Genomic DNA, 13,825 nt, shown 5'->3' with positions numbered 1-13,825 from the left:
AACTCGACGATGGACAAACTTGACGTTGGTGACGGACATGATGGTGATGGACACGACGATGATGGACACAGACTTGGTGTCGGTGATGGACATGACATTGACGGTTATGAACTGACGACGAACACACACGCGACATTAATGACAGATACGACAGTGATAGATACAACGGTGACGGACAGGAACTCGAACACAGACATAGACTCGTCGTTGGTGATGGACATGATAGTGACGGACACGAACTTGACAACAAACACAGACTCGGCGTCGGTGACGGATACGATGGTGATAGATACGATGACGGTGACAGATACAAACTCGACAGACACAGACTCGGTGTTGGTGACGGACATGACGGAATGAACATGATGGTGATAGACACAATGATAGTGATGGACATACAACCTTGGCGACAGACAAGACCACGATGATGGACATAGCTTCGGTGACAGACATAGAGCCTCGGCAACAGGCACAACTTCTATGATGGACACAACTTCGGCAACTGATGGAACTTTCTCAACGGATAGTGCCTTGGTGACAGGCACAACCTTGGGCACAACTTGATCCATCCATTTCTTCACAAGATCCTTGCAAGCAACCTCTTCATTTTTTTTGTGTTCTCCCCATGTTGGTGTAGTAAAACGATTTAGCAAATCCTCCTGGACTGGCCCTATAATCATGTCTTCATTCTGCTCATGTAAAGCATCACCCTTATCATTGTCATCCAATTTCTCCCACTTGTGCAAATGAGATATTAATTTTTCTTCACAATGCTTGAAAACATTACTGACCAATCTGTATGCTGCTATAGAGGGGATACATTCTAGATTACGAACAACCCATAGCATAGATGTGATGGGTTGGGATATCTCATCCATCTCTTCAATGCACAAAATCATAAGACTCTCCATAGCAACTGAAATCTTAGTATCATGATCTTCCTTGATGGTTACCAAGAAGTGATGAAACATATCATGGACCAAATTTTACAATTCAAGATCTAAGAGAAGGTTACTTACTTTGACATTTGCACAATTCTCCAATATTGTAGATCTCCTACCAAAAGGGTCCCTACTGAAGTCATTAAGACTTTGAAAGCTATCAACTATCAATTGCAATATCTCTATCATGGTGTTATCATCATACAGTGCTTTAGGAGCCAAAATTCTCAAGACCTTGCTAAGACATGCTGCAACTGTCAATCTTTTATCCTTGTCAGGGTGTCTCAAAAGTCTGGGTTGACTTAAGGCCTCCTTAATAGGTGAGAGGATTCTTTGTATAAAACTTGAAGGTAATTGGTTCATTTGACACAAACAAACTTCCAATATATCTAATGGAAGATCAATATCCTCACTGAGTTCTTTTTCAATCTTTTGTAGTGCCTTCAACCACCACTCTCCATCGCTGTCTGGCACCATAGTGTGATCCAAATACCAAAATCTCTCAATCATCCCAGCAGGCTGGCAAGATCACCAGCTCTGATACCACTGTAATGTTCCTAAGGGGAACTCAGACTGTAGGTGATTTCGATCCGAATGCACTATCGGCTAAAAAAGGGGATCTCGACCCGTAGGCAATTACTTAGGTAGCCTTGTCGTGTGCTCTGAGTAGCAAATGCTTCAGGTAGTTCTCCCTTCATGCTTCAGGTAGTCTTCCCAGTGCCTCCGGTAGTTCTCCTGTGTGCCTTTGATAGTTCTCCGTGCCTCAAGTAGTTCTCCTCCATGCCTCGGGTAGTGTTTCCAGTGCCTCGGGTAGTTCTCCTCCATGCCTCGGGTAGTCTTTCTAGTGCCTCCGGTAGTTCTCTATGCCTCAGGTAGTTCTCCTCCGTGCCTCGGGTAGTCTTTCTAGTGCCTCAGGATGTGTGCCGTACGGTGTCAATGTGTAGGATGGAAAAGGCCGTACGGTACCTTATTGGCCCTACGGTATGTTGGGTTCTGACCATATGGATAGTGGGAGGCCATACGATAGACAAGTCCAGGAAGGCCGTACGGTGTCAAGGCTGTATGGCAGCTTCAACCAAGGTCGTACAGTAGCTTCTGCTGAGGCTGTACAGGATCAGTCTGTACAGTAGCCTTGTGACGGGGTACAGTTTGCAAGTTGTGGCTTGTCGGGAAGTTATTGTCTGTCGATCCAAAGATGAACAATATTTGATAAGAAATCCAGATATGCGAACAAGAAATACCAACAAAGTCGCTCCACAAAAATATATATCGATATTTGCCAGAATCAAATCAAGAAATACACAGATGGAATATGGTGAGGATTGGTTGATTCCCACTGAAACCGAGACAAACCAAATAGGGAAGGTCTTTCACTTCCAAAATGGCGAATAACAGAGAACTCCAACAGGAATTCGCAGTACATAGAAAATAATCCAAAAGCATCTCTACGACTACCTAGAAGCCGTGCTTAAATACCCATCGGGGAAAACCTTTCCAAGGGTGTACAAAGATAGCCAACGGCAACACTTATCAATGGAAACTAAAATAAAAATAAGTCTGAGATATATTAAATCAGTTGGAACCACAAATCCAAATATTAACTTGGGCCCCATATTATTAAATTAAAGTAACTAATTAAAGGTCCTTATATTATTTAAATTCTGGGACCAGTTAATTAATTAATTAAACCAAAAAATTATATTAAAATTTAGGGACATGACACGTTCCAGTCAAATGTTCAAACTCATTAATCAAACCAGAACCATAAGGGACCCAGACAAGTGAAGAACTTGGATTGTTGTACATAATCTTGATTGGTTATTTTTCAGTCAAAGAAAAAACAAGAAGCAGAAGATTATATCAGTACTTCCATAAATAACAAGTATTTCATTAAGGTTACAAGTCTTCATGTAGGGGCAATAATCAACAAGGGTCTAGTTCAGAAAAGATTAATATATATCGGAGAATCTTGTGAAATAGACATCTCAATTGATCAACCCTCTAGTGTTTGATCTACAAGTTATGTTTGATGATTAAGAGCTGAAGCACATATATTCATATTTGAAAGAATCAAATATTCAATTTGCAATATTAATCATTAGAGGAAACAAGGAAAGTACAAACTGATTTTATACTGATATTCCAATGCAATCTCGAACTAGGAGTTTTAGTGTACATTGGGGAAGTTTCCACTATGGGGTCATCACAATATTTGAGTAGAGTATAAAATGATAATATTGAGAAAAAAACATACAGTTGCAGATTTGAGAGCCACCAGAGGTTCTTTTTTGGCATCAAAATACTCAATCTAGAAGAGGTGACATTACAACACACCCCACGGATTCGTACCCATGTACTCAAGTACTGGGTTTATGTAACCCAAGTTCTAGATACTTAGTGGAGAGCATCATAGCCAAGGACCTTGATTAAAATTTCTGATTTTTGTTGTTTATGAAAGAGTTATGTTTATGAGCTTCCAATCATATCAGCTTGTTGTTTATCAAGCTTAAATATGTAATCAATTTGAAACTTTGATACGATACCCGATTAACAGTAAACTTTATCACTGTTCAAGTTAGAAGTTTATCATTTGCAATATGTCATTGTTATATGATTTATGGTCTTCGTGATCGTGTTTAAAGTCTGCCTTCTCTATTATGCATTTAAACATTTAGCATATATTATAATTACAAACATATTGTAAATCTGAATCTGAAACCAATACATTACATCTGCAAATTTTATCACTGTTCTTGTTTTGAAAAGCCATTGTCATGACTCATATTTTCAGTTTTTTTATAATTTATTTTCAAAAATTTGACCTACCCAAGTACTTGTTTTGGTAAAAAATGTGTTAGGGGTTTACTGTTAACGATATAAACTATGTGAGGTAAATTCATCAACATAACACTTTTCATAGAATAAACATTCAATACAAGAGAAATAGGGGCTTCCAAACGTAACTCTCAATAAGTTAGATTAACAAAACAATATAGATGAAGGGATACCAATACTAAACCTAAATTATATCAAGGAAGTGCGCAAGCAAGTCCTCTTTCATGCAATGTAAATTGATTAAAGACATGCAGTGTAAATGTGAAAATGAACTAAGTGATTTAATTGTAAGTGTAAGATAGATCTAGGTGTTAAATATATGTAATTTGAATTAACCCAATCAACATATGAAAATAGGTCTATACTAAAAGATGAAATAGATGATAAAGGACTTAACTTGAAATGTGCAAGGGCATATGCCTTTTTGCTCTGAAAATTGTGGATCTGAACCTGCAACTAAACTTCTGACTACGAATCTGCAATCATGACAGAAACCCTGTTTTTGTCAGACCTCCAAGAACATTTTGACTTGGTGGTAAAGTGTCCGGACACTTCACGTGAAGATGTATATTTTCTTGGGACATTGTAGCAAAGTGGTCCCAACTTCTTCGGAAAAGTCTCAGTGAGTAGTTTTCGAATCTGCAACCACAATATGGATATCCTGCTCCTGCACACAGCAAAATTTGGTTTTTGCTTTTGTTTGTTGAGGACTTGCCTTGGTCAAGCCCTAGATTGAGGAATCAACCTTGAAATTGAGATGTAAAACATGAAAGAAAGCAAGACAAATGTAAATATTCACCTTACTTGATGAAACCCTTGTCAATAAGAATTTTGCAATGCTTGTGTGTTGCTAATGTCGAATTTGCAATGAAAGATGTAGGAAATCTCCACAAATGGAATGGATCTATCAAAACCACATCATGAAGCCATGGATGTAAATGTGCATCAGTGAAGAAGATGATGAATGGCTCAACGTAGATCTTCTAGCAACAAAAATGTTAGATCTTGAAAAGGAAATGTTCACAAAGGATCCTTGAATCTTTAATGCCTTGAATGCTTGATGAAAGTCTGCTTGCATGAGTGCTTGACAATGGCTTGAAATACTTGGACGCCAAGTGGATGTCCTTGGATCTCCAGTGATGTCTCATGATGTGAAAATGTGGTGCCTAGGCTTCATTTTATACTAGTTTTCAGGCACAAAATCAAAGCAAGGCAACTTAGCCACCCAATTCTTGAATTTGCAACCCCTAGAATAAACTAGCTTCAGAACCTAAGGTCCTGAGGGAATAGGCTGTGTCAATTTGACACGTATGGCCGTGGCTAGGACACGTGTTCTGCAGACGAATCATCTTCTGAGTCCATCTCTTCCTCTTTTGAATTCCCATGGTGCTGACATGTGGCAAGCCTGTGGGCTTGCTTGAAGATGAAAGCTTCATGCTCCTAGAAAAGAGTGCCTAGAAGACGTGTCTCACTCCGACATTAAACACGAGGGGAAAGGGGATGGGAAAGAGACAGCAGGTCTTGGAACTTCCAGTCGGGAAAAAATGACCGCCATAGATAGAATCTACATCCATGATACAAAACTTACCATATATTCTGTATTGTAATTTAATACTTCTCAAATGTCTACTGCTTGGGTTTCTAGTGTTATTTTTGGAATGGATGAACTAATTTCTTCGTATCTCGAGCGAAGCATGATTTTTTCTGATAGAAAGGTTTGATTTAAACCTATTAAAACTAAAAGTCACATAATATGATCTGCTATCTCACCTTTATCCCTGCCAGGCCCACTCATGACGTCAGTTTTCAAATCATGTTTCTTATTTTATGCATGACAGACTTAACAATTCAAGCACATATACACTTTTGGCATTATAATATTCAGATATAATCTAAGGGCACACAATTTATAATTTGATTCTCACTGATTTTAAAGATAATTAGGTGTCTGATTTGAAATTATTTATAATAGAAATGATCTATTTTTGTGTAATAATGTAAAATAGAAAACATCATGGTTGCTGAGGTATTTGATAGGATCTCTTGTCAACATACTTATGCGACATGAATTTACATATTTCTGAATTCTACTAGCAGAGTTGACTAAACCAATTCTCAATATAGAATAACTTTGCTGTTAATCAGAGCTTCTATTAACATTTTGCCAGGCAAGAAAGGCTGTGACTACAAGGGATGTTTTCCATTCAGACTTTCTAACACCTCCTGTTGTGGAGGATGCGGTATTATCATTAAAGAAATTGTCTAACATAGAAGTTGTGGTTGAAGGTGGTTATCCAGAAGTAAGGCTTTAAACTTCGTAAAATAATAAACTGTTCCAAATCTTAGTGCAATCTATTGTTTTACATTTGTTATGGAGTTTTGGTTGCATAATGCTGACAGCATGTACTGGCTGATTAGGCTGAACGTTGTCGCCTTTCAGTTGGGCATACTGATGTCATCTTATCAGCAACATGTGCGGTTGCCGCATTAAGGTTTTCATGCTTATTTCATTTGAAATGAGATGGTCAATTATAACTCTTTAAATAACTGATAAATATTGGACAATATTATCATTTTTCTTCCCATATTAATTATTACTCCACTCAGCATCACAGGAAATTTTACCTTTGATCCTGCATCACATGGTGATTTTCTTGGAGCAATCCTGGCAACAGGCATCAAGAGGGAAAAGGTTGGCGATATTCTCTTGCAGGTGTGGAATTATAATGAGTGACCAGCTATGTAGGAGGATCACAAACATATTTAGAAAGCAAGACTATTTTTTAATTTGTGTATTTCACATTAACTAGGCAGCCTTATGCAATGTATTTCCGTCCATAATACAGGATATGAAAGGAGCTCAGGTCATAGTTGTTCCAGAGCTTGTTGATTACTTAGTGTCAACAGTCACACAGGTAATTTTGTTTATCTTTCTACTATAAAGCAAGAGGTGCTTCATTTCTCTGTATGATTCATCATAGATAAGATATAAGAAAAAGGTGCTTCATTTCTCTGCAAGATTCATCATAGATAAAATATAATCACTTCTACTTTTTCTGTGTTCGTTATCTACTTCTGTTTATTTTGGTATTTTCTTCTTCCAAAGATGATAGTGTTGGAAGAATGAATGCACTGTGCTTGAGAATTGGATGGTACAGACTTCATTGACTGTGGCTTCTATCTATTATTGAATGGTGCAGTACAAGGTGAATTTAAGTTACTTTCTAGACATAAACTAATGTGGTGTTATTACATCATTACCATAAAAGGTAAATGTTGGTGGACAAAGTGTATTCAACATTCATCTAGCAGTATATTATATTTAGTATCTCACATAATGACCAAGTACAAGTCAATTTTAATTTTGTTCCAGATTTGGATAAAGAGGAGTCAAGAGGCTTAGTTATTAGATCCATATACTGTTTGAGAAGTAATGATGGAGAGAAATATTATCAGTGTCGACCAGTTGTCAAATGTAGTGGTGATGAAAGTCAGTATGCTTGGTGCGAACATGATACATTGGGTTATTCAGCAACAGCATGACTCTGTGATTGTTAATGAAAAGTGGCATAACCATTTTTTAATCAGTAAAGTGTGGGGCAGGATAGATTTATATTTTATATTGATATTTTGAAAATATATAGACATTACAGAGAGGCATTATCACTTAGTCAGCTATCATGTAAAAACAGGCTCTGCTCTATGCCCTCATCTAGTGAGACTTAGATTGTAAAGCTAGGTGAACCATTGAGGCCTGTACCAGTACAAGCAAATTTGATTCCAAAAAAGTAAAACAGTAATTTATAAACATGCATTTAACCGCCGAAACTAGATTAAATTGCCAAAAAGAAGAGGAGAGCCACAAACTCGTCATTCACCTCCCTATAGAATTCGTCAAACATCACAACCTGAGCAAAGTGATGCTACCACTACAAATATTCTTTGGAATCAATGCCAATCACCTGCTTGAGGAAGTACTTGCCCAGGGTAGCTGAATGAGGGTGCTGGATGAAACTCTATGCATCTCTGTTCTAAATGAATGACTGTGAGACGATTTTTGCCCCCAACCTTGGATTTGAGTTTAGGAATGTCCTTTGCCTAAGGGATATCAACTCCAATTTCTGCCAAGACAACGACATCAATGTTGTCTACCAAAACATCTAGCTTGAAAAACATTTTCAGCAGCAAGAGAATATCCACCTTCATTCCACCTAAATCCAACAACAAGGCTAGAGATCTTGACAGATATCCTTGTTGAAACTATATTTGTCTATTGTCGTCAAGGACTCTTAGTTGAGCACCATCTGGATAGCTTTCAATGACAACATGCACTAGCTCTTGCAAATCGTCTTCAATTGTTCATTAGAAATGAAGCCCAAGAAAGACATTTATCTTTTTTCGCACCAGAGCCTTACATTTGTGTACATTGAAGCTTCTGAAAGTGAAAGTGATTGTAGGGACAAGGATTGAAAGGAATGCAAGGGAGAAAAGGTATAGAAATTAAAACAAGTGCAATCAAAGGGATTTACCCAAATGGGAAATTTATCCCCAAATTGCATGAGGTGCTCGAGGTGTTGGTGTTAGATTGCAACAAGTTTGGAACTAAATTTCCTATCCTTGAAGTTGCTGAATGATGCGACGCCACCTTGCCGCAATCTTGAACCATTTTATGTAGGATAGGGATCCATCAAATTTGTAGGGCAGGTTTGCAAAACAGGAATTAAAACAATTCATGACATCTTGATGGACACGTGGTAGGTGGAATTAAGCAGAACTTACCGAGGTGAAACCATCTTATCCATGTCTTCTACTTTTTTCAAATGTAATACCCTTTTGCCCATTTATTACTATATTTGTTTGCCCATGTGCCTATCTGTGGTAGTTGGTATTGGGAGTGAGTACAATCCTACTCAACCTAAAGAGTTCTTACCAAAAAAGACCCAAGTATTTTTTTTTCCAGTGCCAGTAACTACACTTCTAGGCATCCCATGAAATATGAGTATCTTTGCAAAGAATAAATCAGCTATCTATGCTATTGAGAGGGAAAAGAAGTGCACACATATTTCACTGTAATGTTGTCTACCCAATATTTCTTAGGAACATTAATGTGTTCCATAATAGACCTGGCCATTTTTGTAATGGTGTGGTTGTGATGCTCTATGACGCCATTTTGTTGAGGGGTGTATGGTGTGGTTCACTGACATTTTAAGTCATGTACACCACATGAAGTGGAGAAAGTGGTAGAACAAATCCCCCCACCCCCCTATTATGAAGTAATTGGTAAAATACTTGCTTGATATTAATAGAGACCGAGAGGTCTATATATACTAAAGAATGGAACGATGTTTCCTTAGGAAACGATCATAAAGAATATATACTCTCTATTCTAGCTAATTGAAAACTAACAATTATCTACAACTAACTAAATATTTGAAACATTCTAATAGTTACAATAGATTGCAAATAGATAACTAGTAACTAATAATAGACATTTATCTATTATCGTAATACCCTCACTTAATGGTAAATCTCATAGTTCCAAAAATCGCCATGAAATCGCCGAAATCGCCGAAATCACGATAAGATTCATGGCTCCCGATTTTTTTGGAATCGGAAATCGCTGGTGGCGATTTTTTCTTGTGAATCGCCTGAATCGCCAAAATCGGCGATTCATGGCAAAAATCGCCAAAATCACCATCGTGAATCTCCAGAAATCGGCCGCGGCAGCAAGGATAGAAAGTTCAATTTTTTTAAAAAAACACATGTTTTATTTGCTTTCTAAGTTGACTTTCCTCTTTGTTATAACCCTAAAGAGCCTTCTATTTGCTTAGTATGAGTAGAAGAGAGGAAGAGTGAGAGAGAAGAAGAGAAAAGAGAATCCATAGGTTTCCAACCGGCAAGAAGGAAGAGCACCAAAGAGATCAGAAGTCCATTTGGGGAGGCCATAAATTGCATTGGGAGCATTAAGGAGTCAATATCAACACTCCTCAACTCATTTGCAAGAGGTAAGTGTTGGTTTTTTTTTTGCATGTTAGTGTAGTATGCATTTTTTGTTAAATTTTTTTAGTGTTCATTTGCAAATCTTGAATGTTTTTTATTTTTAGTTTTACTAAATTGCAAACTAGGGTTTGTTGTTTTGTAGTTTTTGTTTATTAGTTGCAAACTTTGATTTTTTACATGAATTTTTTTATTGCAACAGCCCTTTGCTTTCATTTTCCAATTTTCACAATGGGTAAAAAAGATGAATGCTGGAAATATAATGAAGAGTTTCCTGGGAGAACCAAATATCAAACAAAATGTATATTTTGCAAAGAAAAAATAAATTCGGGAGGTATCTATAGATTGAAATACCACATTGCTGGCATACCTGGCCATGATGTCACAGTTTGCACTCAACAAACCGCTGAGGCAAAACGCTCTTGTTTAGTGGCATTAGAAAAAATTGAACAAGACAAGTTGACTAAGAAAATGCAACTTGAAGGGTTAAGAGGTATTGGCTCCCATGCTCCCACATCCACAACCGCATCTACATCTGCAAGTGCATCTGCATCAGCTTCCGCATCCGTAGGTTGTGTTGGAGAGGGTTCTTCTAGGCCTCCTTTTCATCCTAGTGCTAGTGCTCATGTGAGTGTTAGTGGTAGTCGGTCTCATACTGAGACAGAGTCCAACACCAACCTATTGCGGCCTAGAGTGCGGAAAAGCAGAATGGATAGTTACTTTGTGCCCCGCACTACTCCTGGCTCCCAACCCACGCTTGAGGGCATGGGTTTGAACAAGGAGATTCATGATGCTGCCAGAAAAGAGATTTGCAAATTCTGGTACTTTTGCAACATTCCATTTATTGCAGCTAGGTAATTGATTCTTTTTTCTTTGTTATCTTCAAAGTTAAAGTTAAAAGTAAAAGTAAAACTTTAATTATATCTACTTGTTTTATGATTTTAGTTTTTGACATCTAAATTTCTAATCAATATCATTATCTATTTGTGACAGGACTCCTTATTGGCAGAACATGATAGATGCAGTTACCATTTGTGGTCCGGGGTTTAAAGCCCCAACTGAGGCTGAGTTGAGTGGATACCTCCTAGAGGAAATGGTTGAGGATATGAGGCATGAGCTTGAGGACAACCGAAAGGAGTGGATCGAAAAGGGTTGCACCATCATGACTGATGGTTGGACAGATAGGAGGGGAAGAACACTCCTCAATTTTCTTGTATCCTGTGGAGGTGATTGATCATTCTACTTTCCTACATACATAATTTTGAATCGTGATTGACTATTTCAAATTTTGATTTGTTGATTGCTAATAGTAATTATAATTCGTTGTTTTGTTACTTGTAGGATATACCATGTTCCTCAAATCCATTGATGCTTCTGCTCATGTAAAAAACGCCACATACTTATGTGAGGTTATTGAGGAAGTTATAGCAGAGGTGGGGGAACAACATGTGGTGCAAGTGGTGACGGATAATGCAGCAAGTTATGTTGCTGCAGGTAAACTTTTAACTTTTTAAGTTTTGAAAATAAATTTATTTGAATTTTGAACTTTTTCTAATTCTAACTTAGAATTTCTAAGTTTCCTAAGTTCTAACATGTTTGAAATTTGAATTTCTAATTATCTTAAAATTGTTGTAGGCAAACTTTTGATGGAGAGGCACCCCACCATATTTTGGTCCCCTTGTGCAGCACACTGCCTTGACCTCATGTTGGAGGAAATTGGCAAACTTGAGTGGGTCAAGTCATGTGTGGAAAGGGCAAAAAACATATGTAAGTTTATTTATAATCATTCATTTGTCCTTAGCACAATGAGGAAGTACACAGGAGATAAAGAGTTAGCTCGTCCAGGGATCACGAGGTTTGCCTCGAATTTCATCACCTTGCAGTCCTTGTTGACATCAAGGGATGATTTGAGGAGCATGTTTGTTGGGCGGGAGTGGATTTCATCTTCCTATGCTACGACCACTGCAGGGATAGATGTGGTGGATTGCATATTTGATGATGATGGTTTTTGGAAACCTGCTAGAGAAATACTTAAGGTAATTTTATTGCAATTTAACATTTAATATTTTACAGTTTACTATGCTAATTGTTTAATGATTTAGTTTTACCTTATATTATTGAATTATTCTATGTTTAAGTTTTGACTCAAATTTTTGTTTTACTTTATATGTAGGCTACTGAGCCTCTTGTATCTCTCCTACGAACTGCTGATGGGGAGAAGCCCTCTATGGGCTACATATATGAGGGCATGGATAGGGCCAAGGAGGCCATTAGAGCTCAGTATGCAGGAGTGCAGGAGAAGTATGCCCCTATTTGGGACATCATTGATAGGAGATGGCAGAATCAGCTCCACAGACCCATCCATGCAGTAGCTTACTTTTTGAATTTGGCATTTCGTTTCCGTCCTGACTTCAAGGCGGATGAGGAGGTTCTCACCGGATTATATACAGTGATCCAGAGGTTGAGTACTGATGAGGATAGCAGTGCTGCAATTATTGAGCTTGATAAGTTCAATAATAAAGAAGGGCCACTTTTCTCTAGCAGGGTAGCCATAGATGCTCGGGAAACAATACAGCCAGGTAAAAATTAAATAATATATTCAATGTTCATGAATCTAGATTCTAAACTTAAAGTTGATTATGTAATTTTAGAGTTAACTTGTAATTTGTAATTTGTAAATGAGACTAATTATTTTTATTTTCCCTTATTTCAGATAGATGGTGGCAAATGTTTGGGGCCACAACCCCAAAACTTCAAAAAATTGCCATTCGTATTCTGAGTCAGCCAAGCAGTGCTTCTGGATGTGAGCGCAGTTGGTCCATGTTCGAGCACATCCACTCGAAGAGGAGAAACAGGTTGACAGTGCAGAGGTTGAATGATCTTGTCTTCGTTCATTACAACCTCCGTCTTAGGATCAGACAGATTTTGGGCACTGACTCCTCTCCGATCATTCTGGAGGAGATTGATCCAGAATCAGAGTGGTTCACAGAGGTTGTAGATCCAGTCTTCGCTGAGGAAGACCGTGCGTGGATTGACCAGGTGGATATAGAGGCTGAGGCAGCTAGAGCACGTTCTTCAGGCATTGGTAGACGCACACGTGCACGCACAGACACAGGCCCTAGCAACATTCGTGAGCCCATCTTATATGCGGGAGATATGGCTCGACAGTCCTCTAGGACCTACATTAGACGCCTTGCTACTAGGCAGACTGGATACTCAGAGGTTGAGGCTGAGGCTGTAGCCGAGCTTGAGGATGATGTTGAGGATGATGATGACTATGAGCCTGAGGCTTGAGCTGGAGCCTTGTTTTTATATTTTGTTTACAGATATTGATACTGAATCATTGATAGACATGTTTCAAAGTTTCAAACTTTCATGGATCTTCATCTTAGATTCTTACATAAATTTATGATTTGATGTCTTATGGATCATCTTACATACATTCTATGATTTAAATCATTATGATCATTTGATTTCTATTTACTTCAGCTAGCCTACAATTTACATTTTAGATAACATAGTTACGTATGTGATGGATTTTATGTTTCATGTTTATGTATGTTAAGTTTTAACTTCTATTTGATGATGTTATAGTGTGCTTAAGTTATATTCAATAAAGGGTGCATGAAATAAGTTTTAAATTGTTAAAATCTTTAAATTTAAAGGGTTTTTTCAAATTTGCCGATTCATCGCCGATTCAGCCGATTCATTGCCGATTCACGATTCGATTCGGCCTTGCCGATTCCGATCCGATTCCGATTCACGTATCTTTGGTAAATCTATCCACAACACCAAACTTCCTCTGAATTTGACAAACTTATTAGGACCAAGAAGCTTGGTGATAATGTCTATAGTCTGATTTGTGGTAGGAACATATTGCAAGTCTATTCTCACATCTTCAACCAGCTGTCATATGTAGTGATAGTGAACATCCACATGCTTGTTTCGTTAATGGAAGACAATTTCATGCTAACTTGATAACACCTTCATTCTCAACATAGTAGTCGGTCTTGCTGGTGACATCTGCATATCCCCAAGCATCTGACGAAACC

At 37.9% G+C, this 13,825-nt stretch overlaps 2 protein-coding genes across 3 annotated transcripts in view; both read left to right on the top strand.

Moving 5' to 3' along the window:
* The window catches only part of LOC149569011 (RNA-binding S4 domain-containing protein), a 193,904-nt gene that overhangs the window by 42,948 nt on the left and 137,131 nt on the right, over positions 1 to 13,825 (top strand). For both annotated transcript variants that reach the window (XM_089821824.1, XM_089821823.1), the window contains exons 3-6: positions 5,945 to 6,076; positions 6,195 to 6,268; positions 6,384 to 6,489; positions 6,623 to 6,691. In XM_089821824.1, coding sequence (XP_089677950.1) covers positions 5,945 to 6,076; positions 6,195 to 6,268; positions 6,384 to 6,489; positions 6,623 to 6,691 — 381 coding nt within the window. The remainder of the gene's footprint in view (positions 1 to 5,944; positions 6,077 to 6,194; positions 6,269 to 6,383; positions 6,490 to 6,622; positions 6,692 to 13,825) is intronic.
* LOC149569013 (uncharacterized) lies at positions 10,323 to 13,261 on the top strand. The gene is made up of 5 exons (XM_089817678.1): positions 10,323 to 10,999; positions 11,115 to 11,267; positions 11,409 to 11,809; positions 11,947 to 12,352; positions 12,487 to 13,261. The coding sequence occupies exons 1-5, from the start codon at positions 10,786 to 10,788 to the stop codon at positions 13,065 to 13,067; spliced, it is 1,755 nt and encodes a 584-aa protein (XP_089673804.1). The 5' UTR covers positions 10,323 to 10,785; the 3' UTR covers positions 13,068 to 13,261.

This window comes from Cupressus sempervirens, chromosome 3 (assembly GCF_028749045.1).
Source record: "Cupressus sempervirens isolate cs-2001-9-10 chromosome 3, ASM2874904v1, whole genome shotgun sequence".
Classification (NCBI taxonomy): Eukaryota; Viridiplantae; Streptophyta; class Pinopsida; order Cupressales; family Cupressaceae; genus Cupressus; species Cupressus sempervirens.
This window is presented reverse-complemented; position numbering and strand designations above follow the sequence as displayed.